Genomic DNA, 26,576 nt, shown 5'->3' with positions numbered 1-26,576 from the left:
ACTGAACTGTGTATGTAGAAATTTTTGAAATGGTGTATCTTTGGCTATGTGTATTTTCACCAAAAAAAAAAAGGTTGAGAAGTTAGAGGGTTAATATGTTGTGGGGTTGTTAACCAATGTCATAAAACAACACGTGTACTACTGTTTCATGAGAAACTATTTGTTCTGTAAGCCTTCACCTGAAGTACAATAAAAAAAAAAAAGAATGTAGTATTGAAGCCAATGGTCTGAGTTTAAATCCAGCTCTTCCACTTAATAGCTGGGAAACCTTGGGCAAGTTAATCTCTCAGTGTTTCAAGTGTCCACCTGATAGGGTAGTGGTGAGGATTAAATAAATATAAGTCTCAGTAGGAGAGTTCCTGATACACAGCAAAGCACGCAAAAGATGTATGCTATTGATATTCAAAATGCCACCATCTACAGGAAGCCTATCCCAAACTCCCAAATTGAGCTAAAATTTCCTCCCATAGCACCCAGAGTTTATCACTTACCAGGTTGTACTGATTATCTGTTTATACACCTATAATTTCTCTGTACCTACTAGACTGATGCCTGGTATATAATAGATAGTTGTTCAACTAAACTGGTAAAGGCAGAGAAACCATATGGAAATGATATATTTTAGCCTCCATTTTTCAGCAGTAGAATCAGCAGTGATTATGTAATACATTTAAGATACTCAGCTTCCTACAAACATAACAAAAACTTTCAAAGCCAAGGTATGAACAATAGCACAACCTTGAGCTGAAAACAAGTATTGGGTTTTCTATTACAGGGTCTTTGGTCTGAGTGGGCAAATGTAGGATATACTAAGTTTTTTCTGTCGATAATGCTACATGGTCCTATTAATAAAAGTATCCTACATTCTCAAGCATTCAAATTGCAATAATAATATTAAGGACCACCGCGCATCAGCAAATTGCCAAGGAGACAGCTTTTCTGCCTGGGAATGACTCTGAGAGGCTACTAAAAATATACAAAATGATTTTTCCATCTTCAGAATGATATATAGCAACTAAGGACTGAAAGAAGGTCTAAGACATAAAAGAAAATGAAAAATCCAACCCAAGACCGCAGTGTGCATACCTTTAAAATTCCATCCAAAGTGCCCTTGTAGAGGTCCACATGTCCCACGATTGCCCTCTGGTTCATCATGCGAGTTCTCACCACATCAACTGGATTGGAGGCCAGAGCCCCAGCCAAGCCACATGTAAAGCTGGAACTAAAGATGAAAAACTTTAAGAAGATAGATCTCCCCCACTTCCCCCGATTGCCCACTTAAACAGAAATTAGGCCAAATACAAATAAATGCACAGTAGCTCAGAGCCATCAGATAAAACCTGGCACTTGCTCTTTTATTACAATCTAAAGAAAAACAAAGTCTTTTCTAAAGAGACTATTCAAAAGTTGTCTCCTTCACTTTTCGATTTGAAATTCCATTTATAAGCCTAACAAGATCTCTAAGCAGCAAGTATCAGACATCACCTATTAGACAGATACATTTTTCAAACCACAGCACCATATGCCAAATGCATTTGAGTAGCAAAATACCATTAAGGTTGCAAAACGAATAAAATGTAGGATGAGACTAGTGACAGTTTTCAATCAAAAACTATGCTTTCATTTCACAGGCCCTATAAAGTTTCACCCTTTTTTCTGATTCCCATTGAGAAAAGTTTATTTCCAGATCCAAAATTAGGCCAAAGCAAGTAAAAGATGTGTTTATTAGACATATAGAGACTGTGAATGAATAGGTACAAATACTACAGATATCTGGTAGGCTGCTGTATTAGATGGTCCCCCAAAGTACTAAAGTGCCCATAGCATCCGGGACCTCTGAAGTGCACATTTATCAGAGGCTTGACGTTTTGGAATATGGGAGAGACTTGGTATTTAGGCCATATGTACCATTTATCAATTCTACATCAAGAGGCTTTTTGTGGTCAAAATGCTGAAAATATAGAACGGGTGCCACCTATCATACTTACACAAAGTGGGTTAAAATTGTGTCTCCCATCATTCCTGACAATATTAAGTGCTTTTTGGTAATATCATAGACTGGAAGCTCTACTCCCACAACGATGGCAGCACGCTGCGCAGTTGGGACCACACCCTACAAAACACAATTGACAATAGACACCAAGGAAATACACAGGTACTGACATAAACCTGAAAGTCAAAAACATAGGTCAGAAGTTGAAAAATCACCAGAAAAATCCAAGTGTGAAGTACAGAGGTCACACTTTCAAATCAATGGTTAATACTGGGACACTTATAAATCCCCAATTCACTTAACCTATTGCTGTCAAGTTGATTCTTTTATGTGGCCTTTTGGCACTCATGGCAACTCCTGGCATATTAAAGTAGAACTGCACTCCATAGGATTTTCAATGTCTGTAATCTTGTGGAAGTAGATCACCAGGCCTTTCTTCTGAGGCACCACTGGGTGGATTCAAACCATCAACCTTTCGGTAGTCAAGTGCAAACTTACTCTACTAAAAATAAAATCATGGCTATGACACCTAAAGCACAAGTGATAGAAGAAAAAAAATTGATCAACTAGGCTTCATCAAAATAAAAAACCTTTGTGAGTCAAAGAATAACATCAAGAAAATGAAAAGACAACCCACAGAATGGGAGAAAATATGTTCAAATCATCCATCTACTAAGTGTCTAGTATCCAGAATACATAAAGAACTCTTACAACTCAACAATAAAAAAGATAAACAACCCAATTAAAAAATGGGCAAAGGATCTGAATAGACATTTTCTCAAAGAAGATACACAAATGCTCAATATGAAAAGATGCTCAACATCATTAGTCACTAGGCAAATGCAAATCAAACCACAATGAGATCCCACTCCATACACACTAACCAAAAACCCATTGCCGTCTAGTCAATTCCAACTCATAGCAACCCTATAGGACAGAGTAGAACTTTCCCATAGGGTTTCCAAGGCTGTAATCTTTATGGAAGCAGACTGGCACATCTTTCTCCCTCGGAGCAGCTGGTAGGTTTGAACCATCGACCTATCGGTTAGCAGCTGAGCGCTTAACCACTGTGCCACCAGGGCTCCTTTTACACACACTAGGATGGCTATAATAAAAGAACAAACAAGTGATGGTAAGGATGTGGAGAAATTAGAACGCTCATACACTGCTGGTGAGAATGTAAAATGGTACAGCCGCTGTGGTTGTTTCTCAAAATGTTAAACAGAGTGTAAAATGGTGGGAATAGTAGTAGTAGCATCCAAACCTGTCTAACTTCATGAGGGGGAATGATGAGAACTAAGATCAGCCCAAGGCTGATCCCTATGAGGTGGAGGTCAGACATACCTCCACTCTCCAACCTTTTTACCAATTCTGACACTAGCTGTCCCTCCCTCGGCACTCTCTACTTCTTTGCTGGGTTCGATAATCCATTGCAATGGCCACACAGAACTCACAGACCATACTCACAGTTAAGTCATTTATTAAGGTATACAGTACAACTCAGTATCAGAATCAACAGGCTACAACTCAAGAATCAGGATCAGGAAGCATGTAGGCAGAGTCTCCCTTCTTCAGTACAGGACAGCTCTCTCAGCTCCTCTCAGCCCCCTGAGGACAGGCCCCACTTGGCCCCCTCAGGACAGGCTCCTCTAGGCCCTGCTGCCTGTCACTGCTGATTCTGCTTCTGGACTCCTTCCAGGCCTGTTGCTGCTGGCTCTGCCATTGGGCCCCTTCCAGGCGTCTCAATGTCTTCAGTGTTACAGCCCTTGACTGGTGTTACAGCTCTTTTAGGACATTCCTTGCCTCTTCTCTCTCTGCCTCTTCTTTCTGCTTTCTTCCTTCTGCTTCTCTTCTTGCTTCTTTCTGTCTGCTTCAACCTCTGTGGGGCTGGCTGCATATATATGCACAACTCCTTGTCAATTTCAAGGCATGGTCCCTCTCAGTGGTGGGGCGGGGGCAGCACAAACTGACCAATCCCCTCTTAGCAGGCTACAGATACTTCATTTGCATAGTAGGTGAAGCTGGGCTACAACTCACCTCATTTGCATAGTCTATTGACCAATCCCTGCAAAGTGCATACCAATCACAGGGCAGGCTACAGCCCAGGACCAGACAAAAAGTATCAAACCAAGTTGTTTACAACTTACCCAGGAAAGGTCAATCAATCTAGAAAAAAGTAATAAACCCTCTGGGGTAGAAAACTAGGGCAAAGGTAACTCCTCAGGATTTGGGGAAAAATCTCTCAAGCTATTTTTCCAAAGAACCAAAGCAAAAGGCCACATAAAGAAACTCATTTCACCACACAGTTACTATACGACCCAGCAATTCCACACTCAACAGAATCGAAAACATATATTCACACAAAAACTTGTACATGAATGGTCATAGCAGCATTATTTATCATAACCAATAAGTGTAAACAACCCAAGTGTCCATCAACAGATGAATTGATAAACAAATGTGGTATATTCATAGAATGGAATATTATTCAGCCATAAGAAGGAATGAAATACTGATACATACTACCACATGGATAACCTTGAAAACATTATACTACATGAAAGAAACAAGACACAAAAGGCCACATACTGTATGGCTCCATGTATATGAAATGTCCAGAACAGGCAAATCTAGAGTCAGAAAGTAGATTGGTAGTTGCCTAGGGATGGGAGGGTTGGGGGAAAACCAGGACTGCAAATGGATATAGGTACAGGGTTTCTTTTTCGGGATGATGAAAATGTTCTAAACTTAGTGGTTGCACAACTCTGTCAATATACTAAACCCTACTGCATTATACACTTTAAGATGCTTTTTTAAAAACCAAAGTAAATCTTATGGTAAGTGAATTATAGCTCAGTAAAGCTGTTATAGGAAATATAAAATAAAATCAAGAAACAAAAAGTGGGGAGAGGAGAGCTAGGTTTATTTCACAGAATTTTAGGATGTCCACACACACTGGGATGGCAGCAAAAGGTATGAAGTTGCTACGGAAAAGGTCAAGACAAAGTGGTGCTTCTCTTACATGACCTCCTGTGGTAACATTAGCAGTGTTTCACTCAATAGCACAATATCACAATCACTGCTTACATTACAACACAGGATTGCTAGGGCATTAAAAATGTTTTTAAAGAGTATTAATGACACAAGAAAATACTTATGCTATAATGTTAAATAAGGCAAGACATAAAATTACATATGGTGTTATTCTAAGTTTAGGGGAAAAGCATATATATGTACATATATGCATGTACGTGTGTATATACCATATTTTTCACAAATAACGCGCCCATGTAAATGTGTCCACATATATGATGTGTATAGTGCGTTTAGGAAAATCACACACAAGGGGGTTACGCAGTTCGCAAAAAATGTATAATGCGTGCATTATTTGCATAAAAATACAATATATATGCATATATGTATATATGTGCATGTGTACATATTACATATATACACACACATGCAAAATTTTAAAAAGGATTAGAAGAAATACATCAAGATATTTTTCTTCATCTGGGGTTAGGATAGCATATAAGTTCATTTTCATTTTTATATCTTTGTAAATTTTCAAAAATATTTTCACAATGAATGTTTTACTTTTATAATTATGTTTAAATGTCTTTTGACATTGAAAATAACATACCATGGGGACAACCGCTTTCTGAGATAACTTACATTAACGTGTTCAATCATCTCTAAATTCCCAAAGTCAATTTATAAAGGGAAAGTGATGTAGCTGCACTGTCATCCCCCTGCTCATCAAGAAATGCTTGATTCTGCTGACCTGGCTGGCCAGCCGGACAAACAGTCCCTTCCTCCCTGACTCCTCCACCTGCTTCACTCTGTTAAAAAGGGTGACTGTCACAGAAGACTGTACTTTGGTGAACACTAAGGCCACAAACTGGAGCCCATGGACCAAATTCAGGCCATAGACACTTTTTGTGTGGCTCACACAGTGTTTCTAGAAGGCTGAATCAGTTGTGAACATTAAAAAATCAGGGTATTTCATATAGAAGTGCAGATTTCTAGCTTCTCTTGAGAGTCCAGAAAATTTGGCAACACTGGGTTCGTATCAGTGCACGGCAGCTTTGGGCTAGAGCTGAGGAGCAGCTGTCCCCTTTAAACAGAACATGTGCTCTCCAGTTCACCACAGTCCCCACTACTCTATTGTATCCCCAATTCTGGGACAAGTGTCACTTTACGCTTTGTTATTACACTCATGCTGTTTTTCTTACAATGGAGTTAGGAGGAAAGTTAGGAAGAAAGTGAAATGTTTTCAGTACCCATGTTATAATCAAAGTGGAAAATAAAATACAGACTGGAAGGACCATGTGTTTGAAGAAAAATGCAACATATTTTCATATTGAAATAAAATATATTCCTGCATTTTTAATATGCAAACGAAATGTGTGTCAAAAGTACAATATACTTCAATTCTTTATGTTACATGCCTGGATCATGTAAGCAGCCAAGTATAAAAGTAGCCATGTTCCCCTGACAAAATCTCCAACTCTATTGCTCTTTGTCTTTCCCTCGACATGGGTTTGTAAAAATGTTCTAGTTAGTTCCACTTTCTGGTTTTGAATTAGACTAATTAAGAAACTGCATTCTGCTGTTATCAAAAAGCAAACCTCAAGGATCATTAATGGATACTAAGACCATTAGGTGAAAAGTTATTAGGGAATAGGATATATGCACGTTGCTAGAATATCACCCCACAGATTACTCGTTAATTGCAAAAGGAAAAACATACTTTTCACAGTGGAGAGAGCTAGTGGACATCATCTTACCAAGTAATCAAATGTGGCATCACTAATCATGGGACAGCCTAACATTATGTGCCTCTTCCCGTGATGCAATATGAAGTACACAGTATAACCCGTGAAGCCTTCTTACCGAAAATGTTTAACATGAGTCTATGTCAATGAACTTAACTTCCACATTACAGGAAATAGAAGGAATAAAGGAACAAGTTAAATATCATGAAGAAACATTCTATAAGACAACTGGCCCGGTCTCATCTATAGAGGAAATCTGAATATGGACTGGATATTAGATATTAGGGATTTATTGTTAATTTTCTTAGGTGTGACAGTGGTATTGTGATTATGTGGAAGAATGTTTTTATTCTTAGGAAATGCATAATCAAGCATTTAGGGAAGTGTTATGATGTCTGTAACTTTCAAATTATTTAGCAAAAGAGAGACAGAGAGAGAAAAAAAAACATAGTGTCATGGATTGAATTATGTCCCCCCAAAAATGTGTATATCAGTTTGGCTGGGCCATTATTCCTGGTACTGTGTGATTTTCCTGTATGTTGTAAATCCTACCTCTATGATGTTAATGAGGGAGGATGGGTGGCAGTTGTATTGGTAAGGCAGGACTCAATCTACAAGATTGGATTGTGTCCTGAGGCAATCTCTTGAGATATGAAAGAAAGAAAGAAGCAGAGAGACGGGGGACCTCATACCACCAAGAAAGCAGTGCCGGGAGCAGAGTGCGTCCTTTGGACCCGGAGTCCCTGAACGGAGAAGCTCCTATTCTCCTAGTCCGGGGGAAGATTGATGATGAGAAGGCTGACACAGAGAGAAAGGCTACCCCTGGAGCTGATGCCCTGAATTTGGACTTTTAGCCTACTTTACTGTGAAGAAATAAATTTCTCTTTGTTAAAGCCATCCACTTGTGGTATTTCTGTTTTAGCAGCACTAGATGACTAAGACAGATAAAGCAAATATGGCAAAACTTTAATAGTTATTTAATCCAGGTGACGTGTATATAGGTGTTCATTGCTCTAATCTTTCAACTTTTCTGTATGTTAGAAAATTTTTATAAGAAGCTGGGGGAAACTATAAATGAAGAAAGAAAAAAGGTCTCCTATATTTAAAAGTCTATTAAAGGATTTCCCATTCCATTCTTCTGCATATTTTCCTAGTAGTCTCATTTAATATTATGTTAAGTGATTAAAACAGAATAAAAAATTATAGGAAGAGCAACAACAAAAAAAGCAAACTATAGACAGAAGACTGAACGATAATGTGACAAAATATTAACACTGATTATCTCTAGGTGGTGATACTATTGGACTTTTTTCTTTTCTGTACTTTCTCAATATTTTATAGTGTATCTTTTACTTTTTATAAGGTAAAAAAATAGTTCTAGGTAACAACATAAGCACTACAGAGACTATCACAGTCACACATTGCTGTGTTAGTATAAAACTGGCAAAAATATATTGAAGAACTAAATCCACTGTGAATTTGAACAAATCAAGATGGCTACGTCAAATAATTTAATTACTTCTCCCACACATACAATCCCCAAATATTAAGCAGAAATAAAGGCCATTGATAAATTTGGTCCTTTCACAGGTGATGGGGAGTTCCTGGGTGGCGCAAATGGTTAAGCACTCAACTACCAGCCGAAAGACTGGTGGTTAAAACCCACCCAGAGTCGCCTCGGAAGACAGGCCTGGTGATCTGCTTCCAAAAGGTCACAGCCTTGAAAACCCTCCAGAGCAGTTCTACTCTGCACATATGGGGTCGCCATGAGTTGGAATCAACTTGACAGCAACTAACAACAGTAACACAAGTGATGAGGAGCTTCTTACCTTATCTTTTGGGTTCCGCAAGAATCTTACATAGTATTAGATGACAATTCACAATTTTGTGGCTTTATATAAAAATTATTCTTTGCAAATTCTAGGAACTGAAGAGTACAGAACAATACAAGAAAAGAGTACTCACCCTCCACAGACCCCTGGTGCCTTCCTGTTGGTATATATCGATGAAGCTGCCGATCATGCTCCCTTGGAACAAGCTTCCTTGAGCCTGCATTCGAATCTAAAGTAAGAAATGGTGAATGTTTTGTTTTGACAGTAAGAACCAAAATGAGATGTTTCAACTCAGTTAAAGTTAAGAAAATAGTACTTGAGAGCTATCAGAAAAATCAGCCTGTTATGACAAAATTAATGAGTTAAACTGTATATATAAAAAATGTAATTTCTGTCAAAGTGTATTTCTATTGAGCAATTAATTTCTGACATTTTCCAATGCCAACAAATATACTATAAAAAATTTTAATGGCTTTATAGTATTCATTAAATGGGTGTAACATAATTTATGTAGCCAATCCTTCGTTGTTTTTGGACATTTAGAGTCTTTCTAATTTTTCACTAAGCTAATCATAGTTCGGAGCCCTGGTGGTGCAGTGGTTAAGAGCTATGGCTGCTAACCAAAAGGTCACCAGTTCAAATCCACCAGCCACTCCTTGGAAACCCTATATAGCAGTTCTACTCTGACCTATAGGGTCACTATGTGTTGGAATTGACTCAAAGGCAGTGGGTGGTGGAATCATATTTTAAATGAATTATTTTCTACTCCCTAAAAAACCAAACCCATTGCCATCGAGCCAATTCCAGAACTGCCCCATAGGGTTTCCAAGGAGCACCTGGCAGATTCAAACTGCCAACCTTTTGGTTAGGAGCCAGGCTCTTAACCACTGTGCCACCAGGGCTCCTTTCTACCCCTAGTGAGTACTTATTTTTCCTTTTCCCCAAATTTTCTCCCGACTCTGCAAATGACCTTAGGATGAGGAATGTGAGGCTGATGAAAACATCCTTAAAAAAAATCAAAACTAATGCAAAAAAAAAATCCATGATGAACTAAAGACAGGATCCAACAGGGCCAGGATTAGGGTGATGTAAGTAACCCGAGTCGCACAGAATTTTTATTTTTATATCATGAGACTGAAGAGGAGAAAAGAGCTAAAGATGGAACCTTGGGTGGGAGGAAAGAAACATTTCAGGCATAGGTAGAAAAAGAGGAGCCCACAAATGAAACCAAGAAGTATGAAAGGTAGAAGAAGAATTTAAATACTGTGGTGTCAAAACTAAAGGAGAGCTTCAAGTAGGAGGAATTATTCACAATAGGTTAAGATGAGAACCAAAGTATCTGCTGGATTGGATAATGTGGACATTGTTGCTGACACTGGGCAGAGTAGTTTCAACCAAGTAGCAGGGAGATTGCAGCAGATTATGGAGGGAATGAAAGGTGAGGACTACTCTTAGGAAATTTGGCTCCTTCTTAAGAAAAGGTATAAGAGTACTGTTTTGAGGAGGCACAAGGGCCAGCAGAAGTTGTTTTAGGATAGAGAGACGTGAACATATTTATAATTTGATGGGAGGTAACCAGTAGAGAGGAGACCTACTTGTGCAGTGGTTAAGCACTCGGCTGCTAACCGAAAGGTCGGCAGTTCAAACCCACCAGCTGCTCCTCAGGAGAAAGATGTGGCAGTTTGCTTCTGTAAAGATTTAAAACAAACAAACAAACAAAAAAACCATTGCCGTCAAGTTGAAGCGACCCTATAGGACAGAGTAGAACTGCCCCGTAGGGTTTCCAAGCAGCGGCTGGTAGATTTGAACTGCCGACCTTTTGGTTAGCAGCCAATCTCTTAACCACTGTGCCACAGCCTTGGAAACCCTACAGGGCAGTTCTACCTTGTCCTACAGGATCACTATGGGTCGGAATCGACTCAACAGCAGCGGGTTTGGGTTTTTTTTTAACCAGTAGAGAGGGGGTATTGGTGGTTCAGTGGTAGAATTCTTCTCTTCCCTGTGGGAGACCTGGGTGCGATTCCCAGCCAACGCACCTCATGCACAGCCACCACCTCTCTGTCAGTGGAGGCGTGCTTGTTGCTATGACGTTGAACAGGTTCCAGCAGAGCTTCCAGACTAAGATGGACTAGGAAGAAAGGCCTGGCAATCTACTTCCGAAAATCAGCCAATGAAAGCCCTATGGATCACAATGGTCCAATCCGCAACTGATCATGGGGATGGCAGAGGACCAGGCAGCATTTTGTTCCATTGTGCATGGGGTCACCATGAGTTGCGAGCCGACTCAACAGCAGCTAACAACAACAACAACAAACCAGTAGAGAGGAAGAGGCTGAAGATAGGAGAGAAAGAGAGTAAATGATAGACAAATGTCCCTAATGAAACAGAAGTGCATGAGACCACAGTCAAGCCACAGTTCTTAAACTTGATGGTGCATCAGAATCACCTGGAGGGCTTGTCAAAACAGACTGCTGGGCCCCATCCCACAGTTTCTGATTCAGTAGGTGTGGGGTGGGGCCTGAGATTTTGCATTTCTGACAAGTTCCCAGGCAATGCTGATGCTGCTGGCCTGGGGAACCACTCTTGAAGAGCCACCACAGTAGAGACAAAGTAAGGGCAGGTAAAGATGTTTAAGTAAGTTTATAGGTGAAGGGTAGGAAGGACAGGAAGTTGAGAGGTAGAAGGTGAGGTCATAGGAAATGGGGTTGTCTGGTGAGAATAAGAAGAACAAGGACCTAAAAGAAGACTTGAAGGCTTAAATATCACTGAGGATAGGAAAAGGAGCTGCCCAAGTATAAATAAAAGGACTGAAAAGCCCAACTGAGACTAGAAATCCTATATCTGTACTATCACAGTCTAAGATTGTGACTTTTCCCCCAGCAGCACTCAATCCTACCTAGGTATAAGAAAGGAAAAAAAGTAGATGGTAGCATTAGCCAATGGTTGTAATGTTGCCAACAGGTCAAAGGGACAGAAAATTAAAACGAATGGTAGAAGAGTACTTTATGTGATTAAGTCTAGGATCCAGACAGATAAAAAAGGATGTTTTAGGGAGTTAAGTATTATTATTCTTGAAAAGCACATTCTAACAAGTCTAAGTACTGCAGGTATTCTAGCGTTTTAGGATAGTCAGTCAATTCTCTTCACAAATACTTGTTCTGTAAATCTACAGTGATAGATTCTATAGCCAAATACTCTCATTTTAGTCCATAAAGATCATTTCCTATCTGTTTCCCATCAACCACCACTGGTTTCTTTCATTTATTCTGTTTGTCAAGTCGTTCTCTCAGTTGTCAAAACTCTCTGAATTGAAATAAATCTCTCTTTCACTAACCTAGTCACCTGTAGCTTCTACAGTGCTCAAATAAATAAAGCATCTGTCCTGTTACTTCTTTTTCATATTCCCCCTAAAATAATTTTGAAAAACCTGGGATCCTCTCCTAGATTTTAATCATATATTTAATGCTTTTACTTAATCTTAAGTTTAAATAAGTTAATAAATACAAAATATTTACCATTGTATGAGATAAAAGAAGATAAAGACTTATATTATTAAAATAAATGTTTCATTCTATAATTTAACAAAAGCTGAAAGAAATCATATAAAATTTTTATCCATTGTAACTTGAAAAATCTGCTAGCCCCATAAAACATTCCATTTATATTTAAAAGAATCAGAACCACTAACCTATGCTGTTCTGGCTATTCTGAATTCAGAACATTCCAACATAGGCCAAAAAATACCATTTCCAAAGCCAAGACAGAAAAAGACAGAGGCACTATGGATTTAAGGTACCTCAACTAATTCTTATTTTTTGAACATTTTATTGTGCTTTAGGTAAAAGTTTACATAACAAATTAGCTTTCTAATCTATGATTCTTACACAAATTGTTCCATGACACTGGTTGCAATCAATTAAAGGAGGCTTCCACTAAAACTATTATTTCGATTTATCCCTTTATTTGGCAGCCCAGGTTTTTACACTACAGGGCAGCAAAGCACATTAAGATTGGGAATGGGAGGGGGATATGCTATCTTTTGTAACATGGAAAAGACCTATCTATTGTAAACACAGGTTCACTTTCAGACCAGCATTAGGAAATATAGTGAAACCTGTGAGAGCTGGAACTCGATGGGATTACCTTGTTTTTCTGGGTTTCACAAGTTTTCCGCCTCTGACAGGGTGCATGCAGTCTTACCATTTTTCTATTGCTCTCTAATAATAGAAAATATTTGAGTTTTCCTTCTCTGACAGGTTGCCGCCTTACACAGGATCTGGCTTTCACAGGTTTTGCTTACTGTAGCACAAACTGAAGTAAGGGATCTGAAAATTGATTCCCTTAAAACTGCATACTTCTTAGCAAGTCTTTAAGAATCTATAGGGGTTTGCACACCCCAGTTTCAAGACCACTGGATAAATGCATAACATAATAGATTCACTATTATTGATTATCTACTACCCACCAAGTAAAATGATAGGCGGTTTATATATATTATCTGTAATCCTTAACAACCCTATATGATAAATATGGCATTATCTTCACTTTACAAATGAGGAAGCCTTTGGGGGTTAAATGATCTGCCCAAGGCTTACAGCTGGCAACTGAAAGAGTGGGGAGATGAACTCAAATCTGACTAAAAGCTCATGCCCTTTTCACATCACACTCCATATACCCGCCACCAGATCTTTCTTACCTTTAGTACATCGGTGGGGTTTGCTATAGTAGAAGATATCACTCCTGACACTACCCCACAGATCATATTAATTAGAAGCGTTTCATCTGTAAAAAGGGAGGAAAAAAAACACACACACACACATACACACAAAAGGTCTGTTTGTGTTAGGTACCAATTTCTGAGAACAGAGTACTGAGCTATCAGAGGAAGGAAATCTTAGGCATAGAGATGACTTTAGAAATGAAATACAAAGCTTATGAAAATAAAGAACTAAAAAACTTTCTAGACTCCAAATCAGCACTGAAATATATACAAATTGTAAAATATAAATCATTATTTCAAAAAAAATCATTATTTCAAAGGTCACAGGAACATGTCCTACTCTTCTATGTAACTGCTAATACCCCACATAAATTTAGAATTCAGTATTTCCCCTTCAATCATTACAAACATCTAAAAAAAACACCTTTTCTGTCTTTTTCTGGGGGAAACATCAACTCTAAAGACTCAGGAACTGAATGTTAAAAGACAAATTCTTATGTCTAATAAAATAATTTATCTAAATACTAATTTTGACTGTCTTAGATCTATGCAAGCCTCTATTGATTTACAGAAGGCTTCTGTAGTCAAATGTGAAAAAGCAGTCATTTGGAACTAAATCTCCTCAGTAAAAGAACAAAGAAACCACAGAGTATATTGTTCTAAAGCGAAAATTCAATCTTCACTACTCCTCCTCACCATGAGGAGCCTACAGACAGAAACTACAAGTGAAGAATCTGTGAAAGGAAATTATTTTAGAAAGAAGTGGAGGAGAACCTGCCAGGCTCCACAAAGAAGAGGCTCGAGGAAAAGTTGATTTAGGACAATAAAGTGATGCAAAGGACATTACTAACCGAAAGGCTCTCCAGCTGTCCCCAACCATCCAGCAGCCCCAGGCCTGCGGTAAAATAACCATTTAGTATAGTATCAGGCTGGAAATGCTGCAGCAGCAAACAGACACACGATAATGTTGAGTGTGGGTAAGGTGGCCACAGGTACCTCAGAATCTAGAAAGTAACAGCCTAAAATGATTTCACTTGAGAAAAGCTTATCAAAACTGGCAGCTAGCGAATTTGCTATAGTTGAAATCCTCTTGCTGATGAAGACAGCATTAATTTTTCTGGACAAGATTGTTCCATATTCCCTCTGGAATGGCCAGAATCTTTTTTTTTTAATGATGGAAAAAGGGACAAACCTGGAGAACAGGTCCCTCTAACCCATACATCACTTCTGCAAGGATTTCTCCCAAGTCAGCATAAGCACACTTTGTCTTTACAATGACTGCCAGCCATCCTCAGGTACCTCGTAATGAAACTAAGAATGATTTCAAAAATCTCTTTGAATATCACTCCAAAAGAGAGAGAGGGCTCTATACTGACCTTCCAAACGTTCTACAAATAATCGTTTCAAGCTTTGGTAAATGCCAATTTTAATGGTGCCATATGATGCCTGTCTCAGTAAAGCAGGAGCAATTCTGCCAAAAAAAAAGAAAGGAAAGTCAATTATACTCAATATACATTTGAAGAATATACATATCTAGACAGCCTACTCATTACCCACCTCACTCCACCCAACAATAGCAGAATATGTAATTTTTCAAGCACTCATGGAACATTCACCAAGATAGACCATATCCTGGGTCATAAAACAAACCTCAGTAAATTGAAAAGAACTGAAATCATATAGAGTTTGTTCTCCAAACATAATGGAATCAAACTAGAAATCAGTAAGAAAAACAACAAGAAGATACTCAAACCACTTGGAAAGGAAACAACACACTTCTAAACAATCCATGGGTCAAAGAGGAAGTCTCAAACGAAATTTAAAAAAAAAAAAGAACCAAATGAAAATGTGGGATGCAACCAAAGCAGTGCTGAGAGGGAAATGTATAGTATGAAATGCTTACATTAGAAAAGAAGAAAAGTCTCAAATCAATAATCTCAGTTCCTACCTCAAGAAACTAGAAAAACAAGGGCAAAATAAACCCAAAGCAAGCAGAGGAAGGATATAATAAAGAGCATAAATCAATAAAACTGAAAACAGAGAAAAATCAGTGAAACAAAACGCTGACTCTTTGAAACAAATTAGTAAACTGATAAACCTAAACAGAGAAGACACAAATCACCAATATCAGGATGAAACAAGGGATATAATTACAAATTCTGCAGCTATTAAGGAGCCCTGGTGGTTCAGTGGTTAAGAGCTCGGCTGCTAACCAAAGGTTGGCAGTTCGAATCCACCAGCTGCTCCTTGGAAAACCTATGGGGCAGCTATTAAAAAGATAAGGGACTATTATAAATAATTTTATGCTCATAATTTGTCAACAACTTAGAAGAAACAGACTAATTTCTCAAAAAGCACCAACTACCAAAACTCAACAAGGATGAAACAGACGACCTGAATCGTCTCATAGCCATTAAAGAAACTGAATCCATAATTTAAAAGCCCCTAAAAAAGAAATCTCCAGGCCCAGCTCATTTTACTAGGGAATTCTACTAAACATTTAAAGATTAACACCATCCTCATATAATCTCTTCCAGAAAACAGAAGCGGGAACCCTGATACCAAATCCAGACAAAGACTACAAAAAAGAAAATTACAGGCCAATATCTCTCATGACTTTAGATGCAAAAATCCTCAACAAAATATTAGCAAATTAGATCCAGAGATGTATACAAAGAATTATACACCATTACCCACCTCATAGAGATTTGTTAAAAAATCAACCTCTACTTCCTAACAGTTGCACATGCATCTTTAAGCCAATAATAAGGAAGTATTGGAGCCAAGATCTCACTCTATTTAAGTTCTGCTTATAAACTGGAGGTGTTCTCACTCATACCTCCCTTGAGATTCTTCCAAATTGCAAAACTATACTTTAGGAGTTATAAATAGGAAGACAGTTGCAGCTCAGACAATTAGGATTAAAAAGTGATGACTAAATATGCACATTTCTGATTTTATTACTTGCTATCAGAAAATATCTTGTGATTATCTATGCTTATGAAAGAAAGGTGAAACATATGATCCACGAATCACTTACATTTAGTTTCAGGATGTTTTATTTGATTTTTTTCCCCCACAACTATCATAGGCTAATAACAAAATTGACGTCCACTCTCTGAGTACATAAACTGGTAGTCAAGGAATTGGGCAGCAGATAAACCACAAACTGGACAATAAACCACAAACTGATGGCTAATCAAAAGTTGACCCTCAAAAAAAAGGGTCTCTCTCATTCTACATTTTCTGTTTAAACCACCAGAATTGGATTTCTTTAAAAGGGAAAATTTTATAAGAAGTTCAGTATTTGCCAACTCAGGAAGAATACCAAAGACACATAAACAGTTGACTTGTGCAGCTATTAACAGTGGCTATCAATGACCTTCATGCTACAATGCTATACTCATTTTAGATGTATCACTTATAGCCAGATAAACATAAAATCCAAAACTTAAGACTTGCAAGCAGGTGAAATATAAACCGGCAAGTCAATACTGAATTACAAGTTCAGATGGTGAATATGAAGGACACAAACTGGATTATAGCTTCTTAAAAAAAAAATTCTATTCCAATTACTGTTGATATTTGGTGGGGTACCTTTCCACACGTGATTTGGTGCTCCCTGATTTCATGAATATCCTGCCCGAATAAAACTCATCTAATAGATTTAAAAAAATTTCTATTCATGACGTAAGGGAAGAATCCAATCTTACCCTGAATACAGAGCCAACACACCTTCTTCTTTATAAATTCGGAATAAAGCATGAAACATTCCTCTGTATTTTATTTCTTTGAAGCGGACATCGATGGTTTGGCCTTGAACTTGGAGTCTTGTCTTAGTAAGGTCCACAGGAAAAGTTCCTAGTTAAAAACACTCATTTAGAAGTATTTCTAAATGAAATACTTTCCAAAGAGCAATAGTTAAATTTTGGCTGAATTTAAGCCAATGACAATTTTTGAAAGATAAGACAAAGTCCTTTTTATAACACACAGAAGACACCTACTAGAATATCACTGTCGAAGGACAAGAGTCATACGTGGTAGAGTAAAATGTACTATACCTATGTAGCATGATTTGACCCGCAGTATAAGTGAAACTGTGATATAGTAAGGTACTTCAAGATAGTTCTAATATAATTCAAAATAATTTCGATTTTGTTTTAATTTCATCTGTAATGTACAATCTGGCATTTATTCTGTCTCTCTTGCCACTCCCAACCTCAATTCTCCCCACCTTTCCCTCATAAAATCTCCCAAAACTTTTACAAGGATAGGAAAGCAAGGGATTGCTGCTCCACCTACTCTTATATAGTATTACAAAGTTTTGTGTTGTTTTATCCATTAATAAGAAACAAATAGTTCCCTAATACTATGAAAGATAATAGTAAAGTTCTATTTGGCTCTACTCATCCTGGCTTCTTAGGTAACTCAGGACTAATAGCAGCAGAGCGCTTGTGGAAAAACAAATGTATTTCTTTAGCAAGTTTTTTTTTTTCCCTTTAAAAAAATTATATTGTGGTAAAATATATATAACATAATATTTTCCATTTTAGCTATTTTTAAGTATATAATTCAGTGACATTAATTACATTTACCATGTTGTACAACCATCACCACTATCCATTTCCAAAATTTTTATTACCCTAAACAGAAACTCAAAACCCCTTCAGCAATAACTCCCCATTTCCCTCTTCCCACAGGCCCTGGCAGCCACTAATAAACGATTGTTGCTATGCATTTCCCTGTTTTAGATATTTCATGCAGGTGGGATCCTACAATATTTGTTCTTTTATGTACTACTCAGACAGTCAGCATTATTTCACTCAGCATGTTTTTGCAGGACTGGGCAACATTTCTTTCTGTTATACATAAGGCCTCCATGAATCTAAGGTGACTCAATTTAGCATGCATTTCTTTAAGGTACTTCTTTAAACACACTCTTTAAATGTATTTCTCTCATTATGTCAACACATAGAACAGTTATTACATTGATAAAATATGTTTCAAGGAGTATTTCAAGGTCTATAAGCTAACAAGATGATTATGTAGCTCTGGTCACTGATGACCCTGGTATCACAACACCAGAGCATATGCCAACAAAGTCAACAAAGGTTGGCAGATTGTAGTCATTTCTCAATAGTCTAGGAAAGAGATAGTTTGGAAGATGCGGGGGTGGGGGGGTGGAAATCTTTAAAATATTTCAAAACTAAAATAAAATAGAGAAAGATCTTGGCTCATAATTCATTTTTCTTCTGAAATAGGGCAGAGGTTTGAAAAAAAGGAGTTTGGATACTTACTAAGGAACTTATAAACAACCTAACTTCAAAGAGAGATTGTTAGTACAGGAATACAGCAGAACTCCCTATTGTAGCCAACCCCTCCTATATTTTCATGCATACTACTTAAGCCTGGCAAATTAACAAATCATTAGAATGATTAAAAAACAAAGCTTCCTAAATCTGACTTCTCTTGCTTCACTTGCTATTATCATTAGTAGTACTTTCTCAGAAAATATTTGAGACAATAACTTTTGAAACAAATAGAGTGAGCTTCTTTTTACTTTTTCTTTAGTTTTCACAAAAAATAACACTGTTAGCTACCATTTATACCATAAGGAGCAGATTTGTCAGTTGTCACATTCTTACCAAACTCAGCAACGATAGAGGCAAGGCCGCCATATACAAAGGGTTTCCAATTCAGACCAGACATCTCATGGCTTACAGTGGTACTTTTCTGGTGCTAAAAATAAACATAAATCAGAACAAGGCACAAGAGTGAGGAGCATTTGTTAGTGTCTGATCATATAATTTATACCAACAAAATTGGCAAATAAAACAGACGAAGAGGAAACAGCTCACCAATTTTGATGACACAAAATGGCACATCCTGTTTTATGTGTTACATAATGATGCATATGTCTTTACTGCCATTCTATAGGGACAGGTGTGAGATTTCACTCAAACTCTTTTGCCCTTCATTCTGCCTACTTTCTGTGTTACCCCATCCCCACCCAAAGAAGAGGCTCAGTCCATCCAACACACTCAACTGAGACATTCAACTAGACAATTACAAATGAAGGAACCAGGAGTTCAAATTATATAGGTTGAGGCATCTCATAAAAGCAGTTCATTGGTATTTATACCCTCTCATTCTTAACCTTCTCGTCTCTCCACTAAACTTTAGGGTTTTAGTTCTTCTAGCTACTTCTAGCTATACCCAGCTTGTGCCCACTAGGCCCAGGGTGAGCTAAGCACCTTTCCATCTTCCCTCTAGCCCCAACAGAAATGACAGCAATATGGATGATCTCTCTTCTCTCTGACATTTAACATACATGCATCTAATGGATCTCCTTGTCCTCCACCATGGCCTTTTAAAACACATACATACAAATACTCTTTTTTTTTTATGTTCTTGTTCTTTTACAATATATTCTGCTCCCCCTTCCCAGGTTAGACTTATCATCTTCCATCTTTTCAGCTGTTTCCTCTGTTCCTGCCACCCCCAGCTCTCTCTCATGGATTATACTTTTCCCACAGCTCTGGCCTCTAGGCCAGTGTTTTTTCAAGTTTTAGTGTGCAGCAGAATCACCTAGAAGGCTTATCAAAACAGAGACTGCTAGGCTGCACCTCCAGAGTTTCTGATTGGTGGTCTGGGTCTTGCCCGGCTAATTGGTGAGTTCCCAAATAACGCTGCCGCTTCCACACTGTTAAGAACCACTGCTCTAGGTATACCAACTGAATCCTGGTCCAGCTAAAAGCAATCTCTTTCTTGGGATGGACTCTTAGATTTCTTTTAAATATTCCTTTTTCACAGCTTCACAGTATGAATACTTCTGAATTTCAAAAGCAACTTCAAGTGGCTGATGGTCAGGAATAGAGACTCTGAAGTCAGATTGGCTGGGTTCAAATCCTGACTCCACCACTTACTAGCTCTGCGACCTTGGGCAAGTTACTCAACCTCTTTGTGCCTCTGATTTCTCAACTGTAAAATGAGAATAATAATAAAAATTATATCATAGGGTTATTGTGAAAATTAAATAATATATGTGAAACACCTAGAAAAGCGTGCCTGGTATCTTGGCTCAATAATCTTAGCTATTATTATTACATTTTTGAAAATTTAAGTGTCCAAATTTACATCTTAACAGATATTACTGGCTGCCTACACTATCTCCTCCCACCCCCGCCCCCCAGCCCGCCCAATCTAGGGGTTAGTACTGTTGAGTCACAGTCTTTTTTTAGGGGAGACAGTGTTTTGCTTCGTTTCAAAATAAGGAATTCTCTGTAACTAAGCACAGAACAATTTTCCAGAGAGGATAGCAAACATGCTGGCTAGTTTCTTAGTTACAGGGCACAAAAATAATTAGGGACGTTTGCTTTCAGTATAGTGTGATCAGCCAGCCCATCCGGTATAGAGAGTGTGGAATACATAGCCCTTTTGGAGGAAAGTTGTTGAAAGAAATTCTGAAAAGCAAAATAGGAATAAAACCAAAAGGAAAAACAAACAAACAAACAAAACCCTTGCCGCCGACTCACAGCAACCCTGTAGGACAGAGGAGAACTGCCCCATAGGGTTTCCAAGGCTGTCATCTTTATAGGAGCAGACCGCCACGCCTTTCTTCCAAGTAGTGGCTGGTGGGTTCAAACCGCCAACCTTTCAGTTAGCAGCCCAGCACTTAACCACTGTTTCAGTATCAGCTGCAGCCTGAAATAGTCCTGAGTACTAAATACTATCTTATCAACGTTTTAACCATATCCATATATTAACGTTAGAATTGATATTAACACGTGGCATATAAGAGAGTAGGCATGATAAAGCAAGGGTCATGGCATATGCCCTCTCTGAGTTTGAGGGAGAAAATGCACTCTTCATTCACCAATTTAGCGATTCCCCCAAACTCTTAAATGTTTCGGACTGCGGCTGTGTTTCTCTCCAAAGCTTTCTCTTTGTGACTTCTTTCAACTCCTGTGGTTACAGAGAAAGCCTCTATCAGAGCTTCTGCTTCCATAAAGATATACAGCCTTGGATACCCTAAGGGACAGTTCTACTCTGTCCTATAGGGTCGCTATGAGTCGGAATTGACTTGACAGCAGAGGGGTTTTTGGTATGGTGCCAGCCTTATAATAAGGAAGATGTGCTCAGGGTTCAGGGAGCAATAACGAACCAGAGAAAGGCAGGGGGCTGGGCCATAGCAGGGAGTAGAAAGACCAGTTACTGAATCTTTGGTCAGTCAGTCAAGCGGTTCCCTAGTAAAGTTTTCACAATTCTGGGGAGAAATGAAAAAATAAATAAATAAATAAATGAAGGCATCTAGTATCTTTTTATCAGTTAAATGTATTTAATTTAAAGAACTATTATTATGAAATCATGTTCCTCCTACTCCTGGAGCATTAAAAATATTACCTTTCTGTATGAAATGATGGTAATAGTAGTTGGCAGTTGATTCTGCTTAGTGTCCTTACTTGGCAAAATCAGACTGACTACCCTATATTTGTGTCCCCTCCCCACACTTAAATTTAAATTTTATTAGTCTATGAAATCCAGAAGTCTGGGGACCACTGGCTAAATCTAACACCGCTACCACCATCACTTACCACCACCTCCTCACCCCCATCTGATAGTAAAATCCCTTGCCCGCCAATGCTAGGAAAGAACCAGCTTATGAAGAAGCCCTGTATCATCCTGGATTACGTCTGATTTAGACAGTCCTTCTTCATACTGAGCCAAAAATCTGCCTTTCTCTATTTTCACCCATTCTTGGGAGGCAATATTGAACAAATTTACTCTTTTTCCCTAGGGGAGTCCTTCAAATATTTAAAGACTGCCATCATGTCTTATCTTTCTCTGACTAAAGATCCACAATTATGTTCTTCATTCTATATATTATACTCCAGTGACTACAGCTGGAATTTGAAGTAGATTTCTGGGGACCATATCACATGTTGAATCATTAAGCTGTCAGATAAAACCTCCAAGTCTTTTATATAAGGCTATACGCGTGCATGATGTCCATGTCTCACCTCTTCTACAATTGTGCAATGGTTTTCTAAACCTTCAGTTATCCCTTATCTTAATCTCAGCCATAAAAAAAGACTTGAATGAGATTTATCTTCTATTTGCCCCATGTTATTTCCTCTCCTAATTATGTAAGATCCTTGAAGGCAGACTCTATGTCTCACAGTACTTTTTATAACCCTCAGAATAGTTTGCACAGAATTGAGCACACATTAAATAAGTGGTTGGTTTTCCACTGTGACTTCCTTTACCCGTGTATACAGCCTATATGTAAAAGATTACAGGGGAAACCACAAACGTAACTTGCTGGACCTGACCAACACTATACGCTATGTAATACAGGACATGCTCCTCACCCCCAGGGATTCTCTATTTATCCCCTTCCCTTGCTTCTGTTGCAGAGAATTACTTGTGTAAAATATCCCAACCCCTCTAAAAATGATTGTGACTTGTGGGGGCTAAACCCAGATATGGATAAAAGGAAAGAACTCATATCTAAGTTAAAATAGAAATGCAGTACTTAAATATTCTTATTATATAAAGAAGCCAATGAAAATTGTCTTCAAAATGCAGATATGTATTCTGAATATCTGAATAAAGAAAATGATAGCATAGAAGTGAGAATAAGAATGTCCTAGATTACAAGTTACATAGCCCTACACTACTCCTATAGGGCCGCGATGAGTCGGCACCAACTCGACGGCAACAGGTTTTACACTACTCCAGGAGTCCTGGTGGTGCAGTGGTTAAGAGCTCAGGCTGCTAACCAAAAGGTCAGCAGTTTGAATCCACCAGCCGCTCCTTGTAAACCCTATGGGACAGTTCTACTCTGTCCTATAGGGTCGCTATGAGATGGAATCGACTTGACGGCAACGGGGTTGGTTTGGTTTTGGACACTACTCCAAAGACCTGGTCAGGAAAATCTGGGTGCCTTTCTTGCTTTCTCCTTAAGAAAGGGTAAACATTAGAGATTCTCAGATTTAGGAGGTAATACAGGAGAGCCAAACATTTATTGAAGGTTCATGAAATGCCCAAACCTGCAATGTGCTATGGGTATAACCATCACGTCAAACAAACAAACTCAGAACATATGTTCTAACACCATGACAATATTTACCAGTCAACCTATCTTTCCTGGATAATCAAGGAGATGGGGATGGTGGGGATAAAAGTTGTATGAAATACAGTACTTGCCTTTCAAGAGCTTATAAACTGGTGGAAGACATCAAAGTAGTTCATTAGAGAAAAAGAGACAATCAGTATGGCCTTGAATACTTTGAACCAGCTTACGGAGATGACAGAACTTAAAAAGGGCCTTGGCAGAGGGCCAGCAGTATTTAGATAGATATAGATAAGAGAAAGGAGGAGGAGAGGGAAACAAGATAAACAAAGACAAGAATGTAGGAACATGCATAACACCTGGAGGCAGGCATCAACATGGTTTGTGATGAGAAGAAAGCAACCTAAGAGGAGCAGAGAAGTCCCTTGTCTGACTGAAACAATATCAGACAAGAACTATATGAGAAGCAGCTTATGTTGAAAGCCTTGAAACCAAGGGGTGGGGGGTAGGGGGAGGACACTGTAAGTGGCTGAACAGCAAAGTGGCTTGAGGAAATTCACATTTTAGTTAGCCTAGTAGGACTGCAGCAAGCACAGTGGATTACACATGGGAAAGGCTGGGGCAGTTGCTTGGGATGGTGGGAAGTAAAGCAGACAGTGATGTTTGCAGGTGGTGAGGTCTGAGATAAACTTCTCAAATGGAGACATAAAGGAACTTGGTGATATAGGGAATGAAAGCGAGGGAAGAGTTCATGACGATTCTATGCATCCCTAGCCTGGAAAAACACCAGGAATCACTGACAGAAAACTACAAATGCCCCTGCTGTTTCCTTGCCTGAGAAACTAATTCATATTTGGTAATGGCTGTCATCCCAATTAAGCAACTGAACTGCGTTTTAATAGATGCCTTCAATGCCTCAACCTCAAGGAGTGGCAGGGGGAGAAACTGAAGGGGACACCATTTTTCAACAGCATCCCTCACACTAATACAATGGAGGTGTTTGCTTACTCCGCTTACAATCACGGCCGCCGTTGCAAACTTCACCCTTAGAAAAATTAGGATTATTCCGGGAAAGATACCCATTCACCCTCTGGGTAGCCGGATCTTGCCAGTTCCTCAGCTGTCAGAGCGGGTTCGTGGAGAGAAGGGAGGCGCCTGAAGGAGGCGGCCTCCCAGGGGGGTCGAGAAGCAGGGTTCAATCGAAGAAGTAAAACCACCGATGCCAGGAGAGTGAAAGACAGGGAAGGGACTCGGCTGAGGGGAGAGAGAGACCAAAGGACCGTTAAGCCCCTCCCAGGCCGGGAACCAGGCCAGCCCGGCCCCACGCGGCCTGGCGCGGCCCAGCCCCGCTCCCCGGCCTGGAAATCCAGGAGCTCCCCCTCACCTGCTCGGGCTCATCAGACGACTGGGAAGCCGAGGCTCCCACAATCGGAAACGCCACCGCAATGCCAACCCGGAAGCATTGAGACCAGCGGAAGTTACAAGGCGTCGCCCGGGCAACACTGGCGCAGCCGTGCCAACTCCACCTCCTCTAAGCCTAAAAAGAAAGCGCGAAATGAGAGGCAGAAACAACAGTGTCCAAAGAGGAGACGCGTGCCGGCTGAGGGCGCAAAAGCCCAGAAGGGGCACCTGACTTTTCGGGAGGTGAAGGGAGACGGAGCTTAAGGCATGAGGGTTTGGCAGCATCTGCAGTTAACATGCTCGCCGGCAGGGGGCAGAGGTGTCGCCTGGGCACGGCTTTTCCCATCCGCCCCGCACGCACTAGGATTAGAAGAAGGGCGTGGTAAGAACAGAGTGGGTAAGGGAGCGGGGGCGGGGCGACAGAGGTAGAAAGGGCGTGGCTAGAGAGCTATGAGGGGCGGGGCAAGTGCTGTGATGGGGTGGGGCGAGAGAGGTGGCGATGGGCGGGACAAATGGAATGATGGAGTGAGGCGCCCTGTATGCGCGGAGCACAAAAAGGAGGGAAAGCGAGCGGGATTGGGGCAAAGAGCTTAAGACCCAAGTGGGGAAAAGAGGGAAAGAGGGTAAGCAGTATTTAGTGAGGTGCCTGAGGGCGGAAATAAAGATCAATGAAGCAATAAACCTCGGCACCTACTGGGCATCTAAGTTAGTGACTGAAGAGTTAGACTCAGGCCCTGTACTCGAAGCTCAGGGTTCGGTCAGAAACTTCAGTTAAGAGCGAGAGAAAGAAACAGAAGTGAAAAACGCTCCACGGAGGAGTCTCGAGTGAATCTGCACCTCACAGTCAGCCAAAAAATGATGAGCTAGCGGGGTGGCCTGCTTCTGGCTCGAGGAAGAGGTGCCACAAAGCCTCCTGAGTGATCCTGTTAGCCTCTGAGTTATTCTGGCTTTTAAGCCTCTCTCATGAAGGCTCTGGAATCATCCAGGAGTTGCAATAGTTGTTAGTGTTTGTATGTTGAGTATAAGAATTGACTGTGACTAAAACAGTGCGAGGCACATGGCCCTAAGTGATTATTTGCTGAATGAATAAATGTTCGGAATACTTCTGCTCCAAACAGATCTTTCTCATTTTATTTCATATCTTTTTTTTTTCTTTCATTTAAAAATTTCTTCAGGCCACATACATGAGAATATTTAGCTCACGTTATGGAATACTCACCATGTGCCAAGAGTGGTGCCAAGAGTTTTATGTGCCGACATGTACCCTAGAAAACAGGTACGATTATTGTCCCATTTTGACAGATGGGAAAACTGAGGCCATAAGAGGTTAAGATAGTAATCTGATAAGTGGCAGAGCTGGGATTCAAACACGGGTCTGACTTCAGAGCCCATGGTCTTAACTATTATGCTATAGTGCCTCTCAACTTTAATAATATCCTTGACTTCAGAAACTTCCTTACTGAAAAAAAGGGATAAAAATACATGCATGCATCCCAAAGTGTGAATTCCTTCAAGTCACACCTCATCAAAGCCAAGCTGTAGCTCACAGTTCTTATTTGGAAAAAACTCGCTCTTCAATGACATGGATTCTATGCATAGGTGTGGCCTGTGCATGTCCCCCACATTTCAGGTTGCTCAACCTTGTAGAATCATGGCTCTCCCCTTAAGCAAATCATTATCTTAATTTTTCTACAAGATTGCACTTTGCCTCCTCAGCCACTCCTGCCACCACCAGCTAATCCCACTGACCACTTAGGTAAACTTTGTTAAAAAGACC

The 26,576-nt window shown here is 39.5% G+C and overlaps 1 protein-coding gene across 1 annotated transcript in view; it reads right to left on the bottom strand.

Annotated features, from left to right (window-relative positions):
- The window catches only part of SLC25A14 (solute carrier family 25 member 14), a 38,950-nt gene extending 14,138 nt beyond the window's left edge, over positions 1 to 24,812 (bottom strand). Inside the window, exons 1-9 of the mRNA XM_012556477.2 lie at positions 24,783 to 24,812; positions 24,407 to 24,652; positions 18,969 to 19,062; positions 17,037 to 17,184; positions 14,700 to 14,794; positions 13,300 to 13,385; positions 8,737 to 8,832; positions 1,989 to 2,113; positions 1,087 to 1,222 (exon numbers count right to left, since the gene is read on the bottom strand). Of these exons, the coding sequence (XP_012411931.1) occupies positions 1,087 to 1,222; positions 1,989 to 2,113; positions 8,737 to 8,832; positions 13,300 to 13,385; positions 14,700 to 14,794; positions 17,037 to 17,184; positions 18,969 to 19,062; positions 24,407 to 24,481 (855 nt within the window). The 5' untranslated portion in view covers positions 24,482 to 24,652; positions 24,783 to 24,812. The remainder of the gene's footprint in view (positions 1 to 1,086; positions 1,223 to 1,988; positions 2,114 to 8,736; positions 8,833 to 13,299; positions 13,386 to 14,699; positions 14,795 to 17,036; positions 17,185 to 18,968; positions 19,063 to 24,406; positions 24,653 to 24,782) is intronic.
- Positions 24,813 to 26,576: the final 1,764 nt, after the last annotated feature.

The sequence above is a fragment of the Trichechus manatus genome, unplaced genomic scaffold, assembly GCF_000243295.1.
Source record: "Trichechus manatus latirostris isolate Lorelei unplaced genomic scaffold, TriManLat1.0 scaffold00066, whole genome shotgun sequence".
Taxonomy (NCBI): Eukaryota; Metazoa; Chordata; class Mammalia; order Sirenia; family Trichechidae; genus Trichechus; species Trichechus manatus.
The sequence above is the reverse complement of the archived record's forward strand: the minus strand, read 5'-3'. Positions and strand labels throughout refer to the sequence as shown.